Source organism: Silene latifolia, chromosome 1 (genome assembly GCF_048544455.1).
Source record: "Silene latifolia isolate original U9 population chromosome 1, ASM4854445v1, whole genome shotgun sequence".
Taxonomy (NCBI): domain Eukaryota; kingdom Viridiplantae; phylum Streptophyta; class Magnoliopsida; order Caryophyllales; family Caryophyllaceae; genus Silene; species Silene latifolia.
Window position 1 is genome coordinate 99,675,131 of NC_133526.1, and position 18,825 is coordinate 99,693,955.

General features: G+C 38.7%; 1 protein-coding gene across 2 annotated transcripts; it reads left to right on the forward strand.

Annotated features, from left to right (window-relative positions):
- Positions 1-13,668: 13,668 nt before the first annotated feature.
- Positions 13,669-18,508, forward strand: LOC141599274 (uncharacterized). 2 transcript variants are annotated; one of them, XM_074419358.1, is made up of 4 exons: positions 13,669-14,002; positions 14,182-14,232; positions 14,416-14,604; positions 18,339-18,508. In XM_074419358.1, the coding sequence occupies exons 1-3, from the start codon at positions 13,729-13,731 to the stop codon at positions 14,589-14,591; spliced, it is 501 nt and encodes a 166-aa protein (XP_074275459.1). In that variant the 5' UTR covers positions 13,669-13,728; the 3' UTR covers positions 14,592-14,604; positions 18,339-18,508. The 2 variants fall into 2 exon arrangements, with proteins under 2 accessions (XP_074275459.1, XP_074275390.1); XM_074419289.1 differs by lacking the exon at positions 18,339-18,508 and having other exon boundaries at positions 13,670-14,002; positions 14,416-14,735.
- The last annotated feature ends 317 nt before the right edge of the window (positions 18,509-18,825 follow it).

Sequence of the window (18,825 nt, forward strand, 5' to 3'; positions counted from 1 at the left end):
GGTAGATTTGGCTTATGGAACAGCTTCGATTGATCGAGCTCCCAGTTCATGTTCCTTCTTATCATGCTCGTTCGATTGCGATGAGGACTAGGCTTTACATGGTGGATTTCACTCGAGTCTGTAATTATTGAGAGAACAAACTGAAGAGTGATGATGGCCCTTTGATTAGATGGATTGTACCATGGTGGCACCTCAAATCTGTCACTGGAGCGTCTTCCTTGGATTCTACTCGATCTGTGCGCATTCCTGGCTTGGAATTCATGGTGTGCATCTTCCCGGAAAGGTTGATGAGACAGGTTGGACTAAAGCAGACGATCCCGAAGCTTGATACTGTCCCGCAGACTGCCGTGGCGCTTACTACAGAGAGCCGAAGGGAGTGGGCCATTAAATGGGCTCAAAGAAACGTGTGGTTCTTGAACTCTTCTGCTAATGCCTTATGGGTGTCGGATTCCTATCTGCGATGGAGGAAAGCTACTACTCCGGAAGAGCGCGAGAGATTGAGGAAGCGCGAGCCCGTTGATTACAAGGTGCGCGAGGTGGAAAGGGAAAAAGAGAAGCATTTGACTGAGGGAGAGGAGGAAGCCGGGTTTCGAGTTGTTCATCCTTCGAAGAAACCGAGGACCTCTCCTGTCGTGGACAAAGTGATTGGCAAGAATGGTAAGGCCAGGCCTCGAGAAAGACCGTTGGTGATTAGGTCCGAAGTGGCGCAAGAGCGTCCGGCTCGAGGTCGTGACAAGAAATATGATAAGAATGACAAGGGCAAAGGGAAGATGGAAGAATAGCCCGAGTCTTTACTATTATTTATTATTATTATTGTTGTAATAAAAAGGTGGGGTTTTTAGAATCCTAGCCTATTTTATTTTTATTATGTAGCGTATTATTATTATTAGAAAATGAATGAAATAAAAAGTTTAAGTGGTTATGAAACCGTTGTGATTTTCTATTTATTATCCTTGTCGAATTCCAAATGCAATGCAAATGTCTTTCTATTTACATTTTAAAATAATGGGTTGTATCCTGTGAAGGATTGCCTACGTATTCATTTAGAAAATGAAATCAAACCCTTGCGCGTAGTTCGACTAAATGTAAAAGAATAATTGTTCTAAGCAAGAGCTTGTAATGAACTTAGAAAATAAGCATGAGCTTTTACTTACTCTGAAGGTGCAGTTTAGTTTATTCGATGATATGAGGATGACAAATTTGTCAGAATGCAAGAGTAAAGTGACATTAGCTTATTTCAGTTTGGCCAGGGGCCTTTTATTTAGTGCCACAAGAGCGACACGTGAGGTTACGCGAGGCGCGTTTTTGTTCCTATTCTAGGCATAATACCGTTTTAGTTGGTCAAGGTTTGTCGGGTTGGAAAACTCATTCCCATCTAGGTCTGTGATTCTAACCGCACCCCCTGGAAGTATGGATTTGACTAGAAATGGCCCAGCCCAATTAGGTTTGAATTTTCCTCGTGAGTCGACAGGTAAAAGAGCTCTAACCGACTTGAGTACTAAGTCTCCTTCCTTGATGTTTCTTGGTCTAACCCTTTTGTTGAAAGCTTGTTTGATACGTGCTTGATATGTTTGGACGTTATGCAAGGCGCGTAGCCTACGTTAATCCAGGAGGATGAGTTCTTCATATCTATCCCTCTTCCAATCGGCTTCTGGGATTTGACTTTCGAGTAAGATACGCAAGGATGGTATCTCTAACTCGACTGGTTGTACAACTTCCATGCCGTAGGTCAAATAAAGGGGCAGTCCCAGTGGGCGTCCTAACAGATGTGCGATGTCCCCACAAAGCAAAGGGTATCTTGCTTGGCCAGTCTCGATAGTTGTCAATCATTTTCTTGAGAATTGTGACAACGTTCTTGTTTGCTGCCTCTACTGCGCCATTAGTCTGTGGTCTATAGGGCGAAGAGTGATGATGCCTAATTTTGTATTTGGCAAGCAATTGCTCGGTCTCGGCTTGGAAATGTGATCCATTATCACTAATGATCTCATGTGGGCAACCGTATCGACAGATGATGTTGTTTTGTATGAACTTTGCCACGTTTTTGGCCATCAGACTAGTGTAGGAAGCTGCTTCTACCCATTTGGTGAAATAGTCGATTGCTACTAGGATTAAACAGTGACCTCCTGTTCCGGCTGGGGTTATCTTCCCAATTTTGTCAATTCCCCAGGCAGAAAATGGCCAAGGAGATGTCATCGTATAGAGCAATGAAGGTGGGATATGTTGTACATTCCCGAAGATTTGGCAATTGTGGCAATGTCTTACGTATTTGATGCAATCGGATTCCATTGTGGTCCAATAATACCCCAAACGTGTGATTTTCTTTGCCATCATGGGCCCACTCATGTGAGGACCGCATTCTCCATCGTGTACTTGTTCCATCACTTTCCGCGCCTGTGAATGATCAAGGCAACGTAGGATTACACCAAGAGGTGTTCTTTTGTATAACTCTCCTTGCATGAGAACGTATTGGGAAGCTAGTAGGCGTATAGCACGTTGTCCCCTTTTGTCCATATCGGGTGGATAGGTACCGTTGAGCTTGAAATTTAGGATTGCTTGGAACCAGGGTTCCTGCGCGATTTCCTCTTCGTCAGTGATTTGGTGGACATAAGCCGGCTCTGACCGTCGTTCGATGCATAAAGGCATTTCCACCATGTCATCTGGCATATTAATTAAAGATGCAAGTTTTGCAAGAGCATCCGCAAATTGATTTTCTTCCCGAGGTAGGTGTAGATAGGTCATGTGATCAAAGAACTGGGCGACTTGGTCTATTCTAGCTTAATAGGGTGCTAAGCTTTCGCTTCGGATTTTCCAAGATCCCGTAACTTGATTGATGATCAGAGATGAATCCCCATGTACTCGGAGGTTCTTAATGCCTAAGCTCACTGCCGCTTGTAGTCCAATGAGACAAGCTTCATATTCTGCAGCGTTATTTGTCACCTCGAAGTCGAGTTTGACAGATATTGGTGTATGCTCGCCTTCAGGAGAAATGAGCAACACTCCTATTCCAAATCCTCTAAAATTTGATGCTCCATCAAAGTAAAGGTCCCAGGAGTCTACATCAGTTTGGAGTATATCCTCGTCTGGAAATGGCCAAGTATCTATTGTTTGCGCATCGTTGATGGGATTTTATGCAAAGAATTCGGCAACGGCGCGACCTTTTATAACTTTCAGAGGCACGTATTTGAGATCGAATTCTGGGAGCATCAAGGTCCATCTTGCTAGACGTCCGTTGAGAACGGGTTTTTCGAAGAGGTATTTGACTGGGTCCATTTTGGAGTATATTTTGACGGAGTAGCTAAGCATGTAATGGCGTAGCTTCTTCGTTGCCCACACAAAAGCGAGGCATGTCTTTTCGAGTTGTGAGTATTTGCACTCGTACTCCAAGAACTTCTTACTAAGGTAGTAGATAGCTCTTTCTTCGCTTCCTACAGTTTGAGCTAGCATGGCACCCATGGCTGTTTCGGTTACTGTGAGATAAAAACTAAGAGGTTGATCTCGTTGAGGTGGCATGAGCACTGGTGGTTTAGCCAATATCTCTTTGATTCGGTCAAATGCCTTTTGACAATCGTCGTCCCACATGGTGTGGTCCGTTTTCTTGAGCTTTTTGAAGATAGGCTCACAAATCATGGTGAGTTTCGATATGAATCGACTTATATATTGCACTTTTCCCAGGAATCCTCTGACTTCTTTTTCTGTTTGAGGTTGCGGCATTTCGATCAGAGCCTTGATCTTGGAAGGGTCTATTTCTATACCTCGTTGGCTAACGACGTATCCCAGGAGTTTTCCAGATGTTACTCTGAATGCGCACTTCTGAGGATTGAGCCTCATGTTGTACTTCCGTAGCCTTGCGAAAAATTTGCGAAGGTTCGCAATATGCCCCTCTCTATCCTTGGATTTGACAATCATGTCGTCTACGTATACCTCAACTTCCTTGTGCATCATGTCATGTAAGAGTGTAGTTGCGGTGCGTTGATATGTAGCTCCGGCATTGATTAACCCAAACGGCATTACCGTATAGCAATAGGTTCCCCATTGAGTGACAAAAGCGGTCTTATGCATGTCTTCTATGGCCATCTTGATTTGGTTATAACCCGCATATCCATCCATGAAGGACAGTAATGCGTGGTCTGCAGTATTGTCCACCAATATGTCGATATGTGGTAGAGGAAAGTCATCTTTAGGACTTGCTTTGTTTAAGTCCCTAAAATCGACACAAAAACGGATTCTCCCATCCTTTTTGGGTACAGGTACTATGTTGGCTACCCAGTCAGAATACTCGGAAACTTTGATGAACCCGACTTTGAATTGCTTATCGACTTCTTCATTAATCTTGAGAGCCCGTTCCGTCCTCATTCGGCGAAACTTCTGTTTTACAGGTTTGAAACCTGGCTTAATCGGAATTCTATGTTAGGCGATATCCATGTCGATCCCTGGCATGTCTTTGTAGGACCAAGCGAAGACGTCTTTGAACTCGTTTAGGAGGTCTATGAAATCGGCCCTTTCGGTAGAGCTCAAGGTAGTCCATATCCTAAGTTCTTGGGGTTCTAGTTCGGTTCCTACATTGATGGGTTCGGTGTCCTCTATTACTGGTCCCCCTTCCCCTTCCTGTAGTATTTCTTTGGCTACGTAGGGAGGTATTTCAATTAAGTCTGGGTCTTGGTCATCCTCAGTATCATCGTAAACAGAATTGCACTCAAGATAACACAAAGAGTAAGCAGAACCTGATTTATTCATATTAAAGTTTGAGAAAAATTGAAACAAAGAAGCCATCTGATCTGTGGTCAGTGGCGGTAAAGGGACAGTTGTTGGGACATTTCCCGAACTACTGTAACTACTCGAGGCTAAGCTAGGAGAAACAAAGGGAATGGGGATGACGACAGGAGGAGACTCCCTAGTGACTTCTCTAGACTCTAACTCTGACTCCGACTCCGACTCGAACTCATCGTCTTCTGGTTCTCCTTTGAACATCTCTCCTTCTCCAGTGGTGAGCTTGAAGAGTCTTCCTTGATTGTTGGTCCACTTGATTGATTTTATCCATCCTTTCTGTTGACTCGCGTTTGTTTCCGTGATTAACGCGGTAGGGTTGAAGCGATCCTCTTGAAGTATCATGGTAATGATCTCATCCTGCGCGGCTCTAACAAATCGATCCTCTCCAAACAGTAGACTAACAGCTTGTTCGTCGAAGCAAGGTGCGTGACGGGTTTTGACGGTAGGAACCGTTTCTGGAGGGATGAAGTAGCAATCGTGAAAGATCTCGATTCCGGCTAGCTTCCTCTCGAGATAATGCCAAGGCTCGGGAAATCCGTGAAAGAGTTCTAGACTTCCTTCCTTAACAAAGTACCCATTTAGGGTAAGGAGATAGGGTCGCATTTGGACTCCTACATACTTAGGATTTTGAACTTGAGCAAGCATCTCGAGAACTTCCTCTTTGGTGGGTTTGTACCCTAGTCCAAGTGGTATCCTTTTTTAGTTGCCTTCCGTGTATGGTGCGAAGGTGTTTCTTCGGGTAGGGTTCAAAGGCATTCCAGGTAACCTGGGTTTTGAGTATGTGGTTGACCACCAAGTTGGAGTAGGGATCATAGTATAAGGGTGCCAATTCGCTTTCTATGACATTTATGCTTTGGAAGCCCCCAAGTTCATATACTGGATCTGCAAGGACTTGATTGTTTGACTTCTTTTCGATTATTTCCTTGATGGGCGACGAAGTGATCGTCACCACTTTGCCATTTAGTGGGATCTTGATCTTTTGATGAAGGGTGGATGTCACCGCTTTGGAAGCGTGAATCCAAGGTCTTCCTAGAAGTATGTTGAAGGAATCTTCAATGTCCACTATTTATAAGCTAACCTTTCGCTCAATTGGCCCTGTGGCTATGGTTAGGTTAACGAGTCTTACTACCTTTCGTCGTGTACCATCATATGCACGAACACCTTTATTGGTAGGGGTCCAATCCGACTCTTTCATGCCTAATTTGTATGCCGTTTTGAGGGGTATGACGTTGACCGTAGAGCCATCATCTACCAAGGTCATTGGCACATTCTGCTTTAGACAAATGACAGTGATGTAAAGAGCCAAGTTGTGACTAGCGCCAAAAGGTGGCAAATCTTCGTCTGAGAAAGTAATAGGATTACTTAGCTTCGGTGATTCTTGGAAGACCAAGTTGACTACATCTTCGGGTGTGGAATTATGTGCTACATTTAGCTTGGCCAAGGCTTGCAGTAAAGCTTGGCGATGTGGGAATGAGCTTGCTACTAGTTGCCAGACTGAAAGATCAGCCTTTGTCTTCTGTAATTGCTTGAGCAAATGATCAGTGGAGTCATCTTCGTTGTCATTTGGTGTGACAACGTTGGTTGGACCATTTTGGGTAGTGTTTTGATATGGACGTCCCGAACGAGTTAGGTGGTCCACATCTTGGTCTTCACCATTTTGGACTATTTCTTTGACTAGGGAGTTTTCAATGAGATACTCGTCCTCATCGTCATCGGTCCATACTCCATTGATTGTAGCTAGTTCCCTCATTCTCATGTTTTCATCTTCTAGTCGTCTGATTTGGTCAACTAGTTTATCAACCACGGTGATTATTTCTTGTATAGTAGCATTTTGAGAGAAGACTAGTGGCACATGCTCCTTAGGTGTTGCGTTGGGGTCATGTAAAGTTGTCACCTCATTTTCTAATTCCCAAACTTGCCTATCCACACTCCTTGCCCATGTGATGAAGTCAGAAATGGTAGGGGATATGGTAGAGTAGAACCCTTCATTCTCAATTGCGTAGATTTCACTTTCGACTGGAGAAATGAGATGTGAACAATCTAAGGTAGATTCGTCACTTGTAATCACTAGAACTCCAAGAGGATTCTGAGTGTTGTTGGGTTTACCTCCCGGCGGTATTGGTAGTCGACCATCTTCAATCATGTCTCTAAGCACATTTTTCAATTTGTAGTATTTTTCCGTGTCATTCCCCTTGCCCCTATGGTATTCACAATACGAGTTCTCGTCCCAGAACTTGGATTTCTTTTCGGGTTTGGGAGTAGGTCCTATGGGTTGGAGTTTGCCTTGCTTCATTAACCTCTTTAGAGCGTTGGAGTAAGTGTCCCCAAGGTTTGTGAACTTCCTTGGTGGGGTACTTTTCTTGGATGGCTCGAGAAGGTTAACTTCATCAGTCTTGCTAGTGGATCCGTATGAACGACTTGTTGAGCCTTGATATCCTCGACCTACCATTTTGGACAAGAGCCCTTTACGGATGTCATCTTCAATCCTTGTCCCTAGTACGGTTAAGTCCTTAAAAGTCTTGATGTTTTGGCATCTCAAATGATTGGTATAGATGGGTTTGAGATTGTCCACGAACTTCTCCACAAGGGTAGCCTCATCCGGGCGTTCAACTAGTTGGGTACTAGTCTTTCTCCACCTACTTAGGAAGTCGGTGAATCCTTCTTTGTCATTTTGGGTAAGAACCTCTAGAGTGCGCATGTTAACTTGAATCTCGGCATTATCCGCATATTGCTTAGCAAACTCGATTGCGCATCTTCACAAGTAGCGATCTTCTTGTGTTCTAAAGAGTAGAACCATTGCTTTGGGATGGTGTCAAGAGATGAAGGAAAGATTCTTAAGAACATCTCGGGTTTGATGCCTTTGATAGACATGTAATCCTTGAAGGCACGGATGTGGTTCAAAGGGTTTTCGTGCCCCTTGAATTTAGGTATATCCGTCATATTGAAGTTGGTTGGCAATTTGGAATTGACGGCCTCATACTTGCGATTATTCTCCCTATAAATGTCATCCCCTTTAAGATACATTAATTGCTCCTCTAAGTATTGGAGTCTTTTCTCGGTTACAGTCATTCTCATGAGAGGATTTGCGTCCTTGGATTCACTCGCGAAGTCACCTACTACTTCACTTTCGTGAGGAGGCAATCTCCCCTCTACGGCGTAGATCCGACCCTCGATGGTGTCAAGGCGATCATACACTTGATCTTGGATAACTTGGATTTGGGCTAGCGCGGCTAGGATTCGATCATTACCATCTTGAAGTTGGTTGAGGTTCGTGTCGTTGGTTCCAGGCATCTTGAGAACTGGATAAGAGATCGATGACGAATCAAAACACGATCGACCATTCTAACATACTTGCTAAGAGAAGAAATGTTTTAACTCGTGAAGTGGGTGTGTGCCACTTGTGTTGAGTGAGCTTTGAAGAAAAGACAAGGTTTGAAAATGTGTATCCTAGTCAACTATAGTGTAGTTGTAGGAGTGGACTCGAAGTGAGATTTTGAAATGGGCTTGTGGCCCGAGTTTTGACTCGACAAACGGACAGAGTTTTGACTAGGTTTTGCGCTAATCAATGGCCTTTTTTCGAAATTTTCATTTGAAAATGGGTTTTGATTTTTTTACAAAAATCGTCATGGTTTCGTTTAGAAATGGTGATCACGTAAGGTACAAGCATTTATACAAGCATTATAACGGGATGCTGAGTGCATTTAAAAGGGTTTTGGTTTAAAGGGTGGGTTGCCATACCGAACCATCAAACCTGAAGTCTGTGGAGAGGCTCGTACCAAACAAGAGTAAGGCCGATTCCTAGTCCATTTCCTCAAGTAGTGAAGGCCCTTGATACAAACAAGAGTAAGCATCATGGTATGGATGACGTCAATCGCTATCCATCCTTAGGCCCAAATAAGAATTAGGACCGTTTAGACGGGACGATTGGTCGAATGGGTTAGGTTGGGCCTAGGAAGGCCGAATAAAATGATCTAGGAAGACCGAGTTATGAAAACCGACAATTGTCTTGTACAAACTATTCCCTAACCTTGTTCAAGTTTCACCCTTGGCTACACGTAAGTGTATTATCCCCAGCGGAGTCGCCAAACTGTGGACAATGGGCCCATAGGGGCGCTTGGGAGAGAGAACAAGCGTTTGCATTTTGTGGAGTCGCCACCAATTTTTATGGTAAATTGGAACCGTTCGAATACCTCGTGCCATGTCATGACACAAAGTAGAGACATGAACACCAAATACTCGTTACCCTTAGCATTCTATGTCTAGAATGACTCTCGTGGATGCCAATGAACACGGATGTTCACAGAGATCTGGAGTAAGGGGTGAGGGTACGTATTAGGAAGCTCTTTTGATCGAACACCTAATCCCGCCCGCCTCGATAGCGGCCTCTACTAATGATTAGGGACATCATCTATACTCGATATATCGTCGATTATATGCATGCAGTGCAACATCCAAGTTTTAATCCTAGCATGTGAGAATTAGACTAAGTCGGTGAACAATTAATTTAGCATACAATTAATGTCGAAGTAGGATTTAGGTTCAATTACATGTGAAAGACATACAAAGAACATGATAAATACAATAAAGAAAATTACAATAAAGAAAATTACAATAATTACAATGGATTTAGCGGTTTATGTCGAAAATACCTTTTAAAACGGATAATTTGAGAAAAAGAATAAAAGAAAGAATTAACGAACCGATCAATAGGTAATAATACGATTAATAGTTAATTATACGTAAGCTAATTAAACTAGGTCAAGCAGCAACGGAAGTTCAGAGACAGAAATCAACCTGGAACAGGCGCAGCAGGACTACGCCCTTTGGAAGAGGCGCAGCGATTCTTTGCGTCTGCTCCAAGGGTGAGTTCTGTTGTTTTAACTCGCAAATCGTTAATGTTAATTAGTAATTTTAAGGATCGACTAATATATTTACTCGGATGGAAGTGATTAACAGGTTATTTACATATGATTGATAGTCATAAAAGCAACAAAACATGGATGAGACGGATGCAAACGAATTAATTACATGGATGAATGATTGATTAGTGACATGAGTGAACAAAATAGACTAAACATGACGAATTAGCGACAGATTAATGACGAACATGACAATAGACAGATGAAAATATATCAAAGATCGAATTCCAGAAACTCGATATGAACAAATCGAATTTCTACAACCCGGATTGATTTTTATGACGAAAACCCGCAAATATGAGATTATAAGGGATTTAAGTCGGAATTAATGACGAATTAAACGCGTTAATGAATAATAAATAATATACATGAAATTATTATGCTATTGTATCGAAGAATTAAAGAAAACAAACGAAAACAAACAAAGACGAACGAATTACAGAGGACGAAGGAAGAAGAAAGGAAGCAGGAACTGCGGCAGCCTCACGAAGAGGCGCAGCAGGTACTGCGCTCCTTCGAAGAGGCGCAACAGTTGCTGCGTCCTTTCTCGACGGTCTGTCTTCTGGAAATCCATAAAAAGAGGTTTTAAAGCACGGGTTTAGAAATCGGTTTTAAGAGATGTTTTCGACATAAACCTTACATTCATGATTACAAAAGGTAAATAACAATAAATAAAAGAAGGATTATACACCCTCAGACTTACATGTTTGACGAAACGAGATGAACTAAGTTATCGATTAGTGATGCTCGACTCGAATGTAACGAAAGTGCCCTCGTAAGAGGAAAACGATTAGATTAATTAATTTGATTGATGTGGAGTTGGTCAAATTGGTCGGTCATGCAAAACGAGGCTGGTACTCAGAAGGATCCGAGCTTACGTGGTCGAATGTTCAAGCACGTAGACGCCAAAAAGTAAGAACAAAGGTCTAGAATTCAAAGGGAGAAGAGAAGGGCGGACACTCGCGTGAGAAATATGAGGAGCGAAGGCTCCTATTTATACTAATCACGTGAAGGAATTAGGGTTTCGGAGAGTCTTTGGAAGTGAATCTCGGAAAGATATGAAAAAAATACGAAAAACACGCAGAAAAGGACCTGGGAAGAGGCGCGGATCCATCGCGTCTCTTGGAAGAGGCGCAGCACCTGCTGCGTCTGTTCCCAAGTGGTTTCCTCCTGCGGAAGAAAGATTTCCGTGTTTAAGTTATGGTAGGACGGAATAATTTGATTTTCCTTAATATCTCGTATGAATATTACGGGAAATTGTTTACCAAAGATTAAAGATTGTTAAATATTTATAAAATATGGAATAGAAATATCCGGAATATTCCAGAACATCCTGACTCGGGATTTAACGGCTATCAGAAAATGAAGACGGTTTTAGGCCCGGACTCCAAATGTACTCTAATTACTGTCAAAACGACCGTATCGGCGCGTAGATGACAACTAAGAGGTAGACATTAGTATTTGAGCAATCACTTGACGATAAACTTACGAACTGTCACAAATCGTTCCGCGTACCAAACATGCGGCCCAATCATCACCGGGTGGTTTGCGGGCGGTGCAGAAATGAGGTATCTACACTCTGGTGGCTGTCGAAGTGGTGGACTCGGGTTTTTCTGCCACTTCGGTTGAATTTGTCGACCTTGGTGGTCAGATTGGTTGCAGGTCACGGTTCAACTGCTCGGAATCGATGATGAATGATGGAGTGGTGGTGCTGGCGGTCGAACTGGCGGTTTGATGGAGATGAATCGAGACATGGTGGTTGTAGAACCGAGCACGGAGAAATGGAGGTCGGGCGACAATGGTTCGAATTTATGGCGGTCGTGCGGTGACAGTCGCTGCGATTGTTCTTTGCGGTGGACGAGAGGAGGGCGAATCGGTGGAGTGCTGCTCGGTTGTCGAATTGAATGGAGGTCTTCAATTGAAGGAGCAGCGGCTAATCGAGTTGATGTGGACCCGTTTTTATGCTGATGTTGGTGAAGTGAACCCGGGTTTTAATTCCGAGTTCGGAATTGAAGATGGAGAATTGAATTGGGTGGTTGTTGTGGTCGGGTAGTGGTGTTGGTGAACGATGGTGATTGGTGTATATATATATATATGTATGATTCTTTGGAGATTTAGCTTATGTAGGATTCAAAAATAAAATTCAATCTTTTTTGTAATTTATTATATCTCTTATTTTATTAGCTCAAAAATAATTATCTTCAGCTGAGTTTATTATTAAAAATAAAAATCGTGTTTTAAAATAGTTGGAGTCTCTAGAATTGCCTGAAAAAAACCTCTTATATATATATATATATATATATATATATATATATATATATATATATATATATATATATATATATATATATATATATATATATATATATATATATATATATATATATATATGATTAGGCATAGGTTAAGCATTATCCTTTGTTAAGATTCTCTCATTTACGTTAATTATCTTTTATTTTTCTCTCTTCCAAATATTTTTTTATCTCCCTAATATTTCTTCTAAATATTCTTTTATGTCCCTAGTATTTCTCCTCCCACCGTTTAATTTTTTTCCACAGAAGTTTGTCATCAATAAAATTTATACCAATTTTATGCTCCATAAATCAATTTTTCATCTACCCCAAATCAACAATGAGTAATCGAATCGGTTCCGATACAACATACTCTCCTTCTGCAAGGTATGTAGTTTTTGTTTACGTATTGTGTCCAGTATAAATTATTTAGCAAATGATGTATTGTGCCCTAATAATTTTTCATCTACCCCAATTTTCTTTACGTATTGTGTCTACAAGGTATATCAAAGATTTCGGTTTATACTTTACGTCAAAACATGTATTGTGCCCGAATAATTTGTACATATTGTTAGGTATTGTGCCGTAATAATTTGTACGTCAAACCAGTGTTTAATATCTTTCACAGTCAAGTTCTTTACGTATTATGCCGTAATAATTTGTACGGCAAAACATGTATTGGTATGGTGCTATACAGTTATTGTATTGAGATGTGCTAATTTATTTCAAGTACATGTTCTAATTTGGGTGAGGATAATCACATTCATAATCCTCCGGTTTCGAAAACTAAAGGTCGTCCGAAATTCAGGCGAGAAATAGGTGGAAAAGAAGCTGCACAAAGGCAAAGTAGAAATTGTTCTTTTTGTAAGAAGCCCGGACATAACATTACAACTTGTCCAGAAAAGGAAAACATTTATGTAAATACTGTCCCGGTTGATGCTAAGAAGAGGAAAAAAGACTCCCAAATAAGAGAAGGCTTAAGTCCATTTTTTTGTTTAAAGGAGTAGAATAAATTTAGAAACTTTATTGTATGTTTTGAAATTTCATTTTTTGTATCTTGCAATTTTATTTGAGATTTTTTAAAATTGTTGTAAAGTGATTATGACATTTATGGATCAAGTTCAATATATTCCATTACTGTTTTTCTACTGTCAATATATTCCAATTAATTGTATTTGTAGTTGATTAAGAACAATTATGTACTAAGTAGAATTTAAAAAAAAAAGTCAAACTTAATGGCACAACAACGTGAGGAAGCAATATTGGGGAGAGATGGTGGAGAAATATTGGGGAGATAAAAGAATATTTAGGAGAAATATTAGGGAGATAAAAAATATTTAGGAGAGAAAAAAATAAAAGATAATTAAGGTAAATGAGAGAATCTTAACAAAAGATAATGCTTAACCTATGCCAAATCAACTATTAATGCGTACCCTAGCATTAGAAAAATTGTTAATGTAGATATGAAGTACCCCAAATTCTCACTTAATATGAGCATTATCCGTCTTAAACTTAAACGGGCCAAATAACTACCACTTTTATTAATGAGACAAAAATAAAATGTGTAAATAAAATGTGTAAATAATACTCCGTAAAAAAGATTTGTCTTTATCGATCCAAATAATATAGTATATTTGATCATTTTTAATGTTAAGACCGATATCGACTAAAGACTAAAGAGGGACTACATTTATACATAGTCACACTCTTCTGTCTCCAAACTCCCGTCTTCTCTCTCCTCTTCCTAAAACATGCAGCGACAATCTTTAGGCTCCCCGACCCGAGAACGACTAGTACTCTCCCCAAACGACACCGTCTTAACTCCCGATGACCTAAAACGCCGCGACTCATCACCGCCGCCATTTTTAACCTCCTCCAGCATCGCCGACGCCGACGACGAAATCAAACCTGAAAAACCTCACCGGAGTTACTCTTCGCCGGAAAAATTCATTCACTTGGTTCCTCTCTTCATTTTCCTCTGTTTCCTTATTCTTTACCTCTTCTCTCACGATCCTTCTCCTCAAGGTACTACTACTTACCATTTCTACCTTTGTTCCGTCGCAAATTATTGTGTAAAATCGTTGTATACCGTATAAAGGCCTTCTAATGCTCGTTTACTGTTAGGAATATCAATATTTGTGTTTTTTGCAGCTAAAAAATCAAAAACATATGAGAATTGATGAATTTGGTAACTTTTTATGCAGATTTGGCTCAATTTCATGGATTTAATTTTAAACAAGTGGAGGAAATCATAGGTATATTGCAGTAACAATGTATCTTTATTAAATTGAATTAATGTACTCCCTCCGTCCAATTCATTTGTTTAGCTTTTTTATTCTTTTTGAAATTTAATCAAACGTAAAAAATAATTGTGATAGAGGGAGTATTTGTATTTTAATCGAAAATTAATTTGATTAATTGTGGACTGATGATTGTAGAAATGAACGACATTGACGAAATCGGAAGAATTGAAAAGAATCATAAACAGTTGAAAAGAAGCAGAGCATTTGTAGTGAGAAGCTTGAGGAATTTGGAAGAAGAAGAAGAAGAAGACGAAATAATCGAAAGAGACGAAGCGAAAGTTCGATCGCACCGGAAACTCGGCGATTTTTAGCTGTACACATGGGGTAGATACTCTTCTATTTCGCCATTTTTTATTCGTATTTCTTTATTTTTATTAGTGGAGAACTTGGATATGGAGTAAATCATAGATTAATTGTGATTTCGTGTTAATTAAGATAACTTTTTTTTTGGCTGATGTTTTGTGGATATGGAGTATTAATTAAATTAAGGGAAATGCTACTAATTCCGTATATTTTTAGGAACGATAAGGCTAAAGATGAAATATACTCTTCACTCGTTATTTGAGAGAATTAGTTTTAGCAGTTTAACTTTTACAAGGTATTTTTGAGTGACATTATTACCGCGCTGGTTTTACAGCTCTAAAACAAGGTATTTGCCATTTTTAAAACTTGTTTGATGCAAGTACATTGGTTTGCATAGTGGGTTACCCATTTGTACCAAATGTGCAACTCTAGTAAACCGGCTGTAAAAAGGTTGTGTTGTGTGAAGAAATGATAAGCTTTTCCGTGTCATGTTAAAGATAAAGCCCTACTTTACCAAATGATTACGGGTGAAGTATTTGACTGAAAAAGCGGCTTTGCTCTCGACCAAGATTAAGAAAAACACAAGTCTAAGTAAATCCATTATGGATCGTTACTCGTTAGAGTAGAAAACTAGAAATGCTAAAAACTGGTAGTACCGACAGAAAATAAAAGAAGAGCTGGAAAATATAGTTGAGCGTGCTAAAATGCGCAAGAGAAAAGTATATTAACTGTAACTGTAAATGGTGTCCAACTGGGCGGACGAAGAAGCCGTTAATGGTCGGCCTCAATGTTCTGTTTCATTTATGAGTTGAAATTTGGGCAGCTCCACACTTTTTTTTAAAAGTAAATTAATAATTATATATTTACACTCTTTTATATACCACTTTTCTGAAAAAACTCTTTTTTATAAACTTTTAATAATCTACTTCCTCAAATGTTCTTAGGTCAAAAATTGCACACATTTTAAGTCTTAGGTGACATTTTCCAGCAATTTTCAATTTTTCTGTTCTAAAGTCTAAATTTATGACGAAAATGCCCTTCTTTACTCTTTTATATATTTCATGCCTTCTCTCTCCCTTATACTCCTCGCCTCACTTCAGTCATCCCTAAGGATGGCAATGGGTCGGGTCCGACAAGACCCGAACCCGACCCGTGGCACACCACATGGACCCGGACCCGACCCAGACCCTAAAGGGTCTAAAATTATTGGACCCATACCCATACCCATACCCAAAGGGTCTGGGTCGAGTCCGGGTCTACCCGCAGGGTTGGTTGAAGAAGCACCTCTGCATTGATAATCCTTAAAAAATGAGGGATTTACACTTCAAAGTTCAAACAAGTACTCCCTAAAAAATGAGGGATTTACACTTCAAAGTTCAAACAAATACTCCGTATAAGTTTTCAATTCAAATACTAATTCCATTAAGTCCAAAGTCAGGAACTTCTACAAGCGAATAAAAAACCAAACCCTAATTCTCAAACCAATTTCAATTCAATTCTTCAAGTATATCCATGAAATTAAGAACAATAAAAAGAGTAAAATCATACAAATTAATTAAAGAATTAGAAAAAGAAATAAAAAACCTAAAAAGGAGGGATTCACTTGTCGTCGTCGTCGAACTTGTTGTCGTCGTCGAACTTGTTGCCGGATGTCCCATAAATATGGTCGCCAACCTCGTAGTCGCCAGTCGCCCTCTCGTGGTTGCCGTCGTCGATGTTGTGGTTGGTGATTTGGGGATTTAATTAGGAGTTAAAGTTATAACGAGAGGTGGGGATGTAGAACAAGAGGTGGAATTGATTTGTTAGGGATAGTAAATTAGAGGGAGATGATGTTTAGATGTTTAGAATGATTTAGAATGAGAGAGATGGAGATGTTTAGGAGTATTAGATTTCGTCTATCAAATACTCAGTGTGTGTGTGTGTTTGAATATATTTTTTTTACGGGTCTAAGGGTCGGGTCCGGGTCCCATAAACCAGACCCGGATCCGAAATAATTTATTGAGACCCACACCCGACCCATACCCATTAGGGTCTCAAATTTTAGACCCAGACCCTCTTCATATATTTTCCCCAATTAAGTTAATGTTCATCTTGTTTATTGAATTTTATTTCTTTCGTAATTTGCAATTTGTATAGTCTTCATCTTTAATTAGATTACCATATGCGAATTTGCGAATTTGTGAATTTTGCTTCAAATTAGGGTTCATCTTTTCTGTATTTTATTTCAAAATTGAAGGTACCAATGATGGCAAGACGTAAAGCAATGGTAGCATTGATGACAGATATTCTACATTTAATTTTTGTTGAGTTTCAAACCCAGATATTTGTCAAAATAAACCCAGAAATTAAGTTTAAAACACACAAAATAAAACTATAAACATGAACTGGGAAAGAAAACTAACAGTTATCAATCTGAAATCGCCACAAATTAGGGTTGATTCAACATGACTCAAATTTGGGGCAGATTTTAGAGTTGAAAGTTGATTTTGAATGTCGATGAGATGAGAGAAAGAGGATGAGTGAAAAGTAAAAAGTGAAAAATGAAGAGTCAAAATGAATGTTGTCTAAATATTAACACATGGGCATAACGGTCATAAAAAACGACTTTTCACCTAAAAGTTTAAATGGGTGTAATTTATGACCTGAGAACATTTGAGCGGAGTAAATTATTAAAAAGTTTATAAAAGGGAGTTTTTTTAGAAAAGTGGTATATAAAAGGGTGTAATTATTAATTTACTCTTTTTTTTTTGAAGTAGAGGAACAATCTATAAATATTATTAAAAGGCTAGACATTAAACGCCACGTAGACAAATGTGACATGGCAACAATTAATTGTGACGTGGCAAAAAATATAGTCCACGTGGAAATACTAGCGTAGTAGTACACATAAAAAAAAAATTACCAATTCCACATTTAAAAGTTACTCTCATAATTAATGGTAAAAAACTAAATTTAGATAATTTTAATTTCATAAGATAATTTTTAAATCACTCTCATGCAAAGTGGATTTAATAATAATAATAATAATAATAATAATCTATAATTATAATTAAAAAGTAAGCCAAACTATCAACCATCAACTATATGTCTTATTTTAATTTCATAAGGTAATTTATAAACCACTCTCATGCAAACCTTTTACATTACATTTCTCCTTGCTCCATATTTATGTATGTAAAATCAATAACTCTATAATCTAAATACAAAATCTATATATCTAACTTAAAGGTATGCTAAATTACCTATCATAATCTACATGTCATATCTATACAATATTATAAAAAAGCTACCTTGACCATATGTATACGACATGCGACAGCGTAGTATCACTAGAAAACTTTCATTTGATAATATGTACTAATTAATAATATTCATTCATAGAATTAAGATAGAATACTTATTATAACGTTTATGACCCCTTATTCATCTCTAACTCTTCATTTTCTCTTTAGCTCTTCCTTTTCCTTTTTGATGATTTATTTCTCCTCCTAAAATTTAACTCCTTATTTGATGCTAAGTTAATATAAATAAAGTCTTTAAAATAAGCACTTTTATTTTTTACCCTTTTTTTCTAACCTTTTGGCATATTCATATGTTATTGAAACTTTCCATTGCATATCATTTTTATTAATCATTTCCATTTGTGAAAAAAATAAAGTTATATCATACATAAGATTTGTGTTTTATTTGGTATTGTTTAAATAACTTTTATTGATGTCAATTTGTATTTCTCACCTTGATTTATTTTTGCATAGGGAATGGTACAATTTTCTTATTATTGGAAAGTTGGATTGTGCAGTTAATTACGTTATACATAAGGTATGTTCTACGAGTTTTGTTTGTGTAATTTATACAATCTTATTGTAAAATGCACAGTTTTTTTGTAATTTATCCACTAATATCGCTTTGTGGTAGATTTATTTTATATTATCTTTATGTAAACCCTCTTACAAGATTAATTGAATTATCGTTAAATGTATGTTTGTTTCTTATTCTATTTTTGTAGGCGATGCTTCCTTTGTGTTCTCATAATATTAACATAGTGTGTTAAAAAAACTACATGGGAAATGTGTAGGCAAGAGAAGGATTTAGTTGAACAAAAACTTGATATCCGTCCTTGAACCATTTTCTAATGATATTAAAACTTATTTGGTACGTAATTGTCTCACTTGATACAAAAACAAAATATTTTTAGTTATTAATTCGAATTTAGAGGATCTTAGTAAATTATTTTTTTTTATA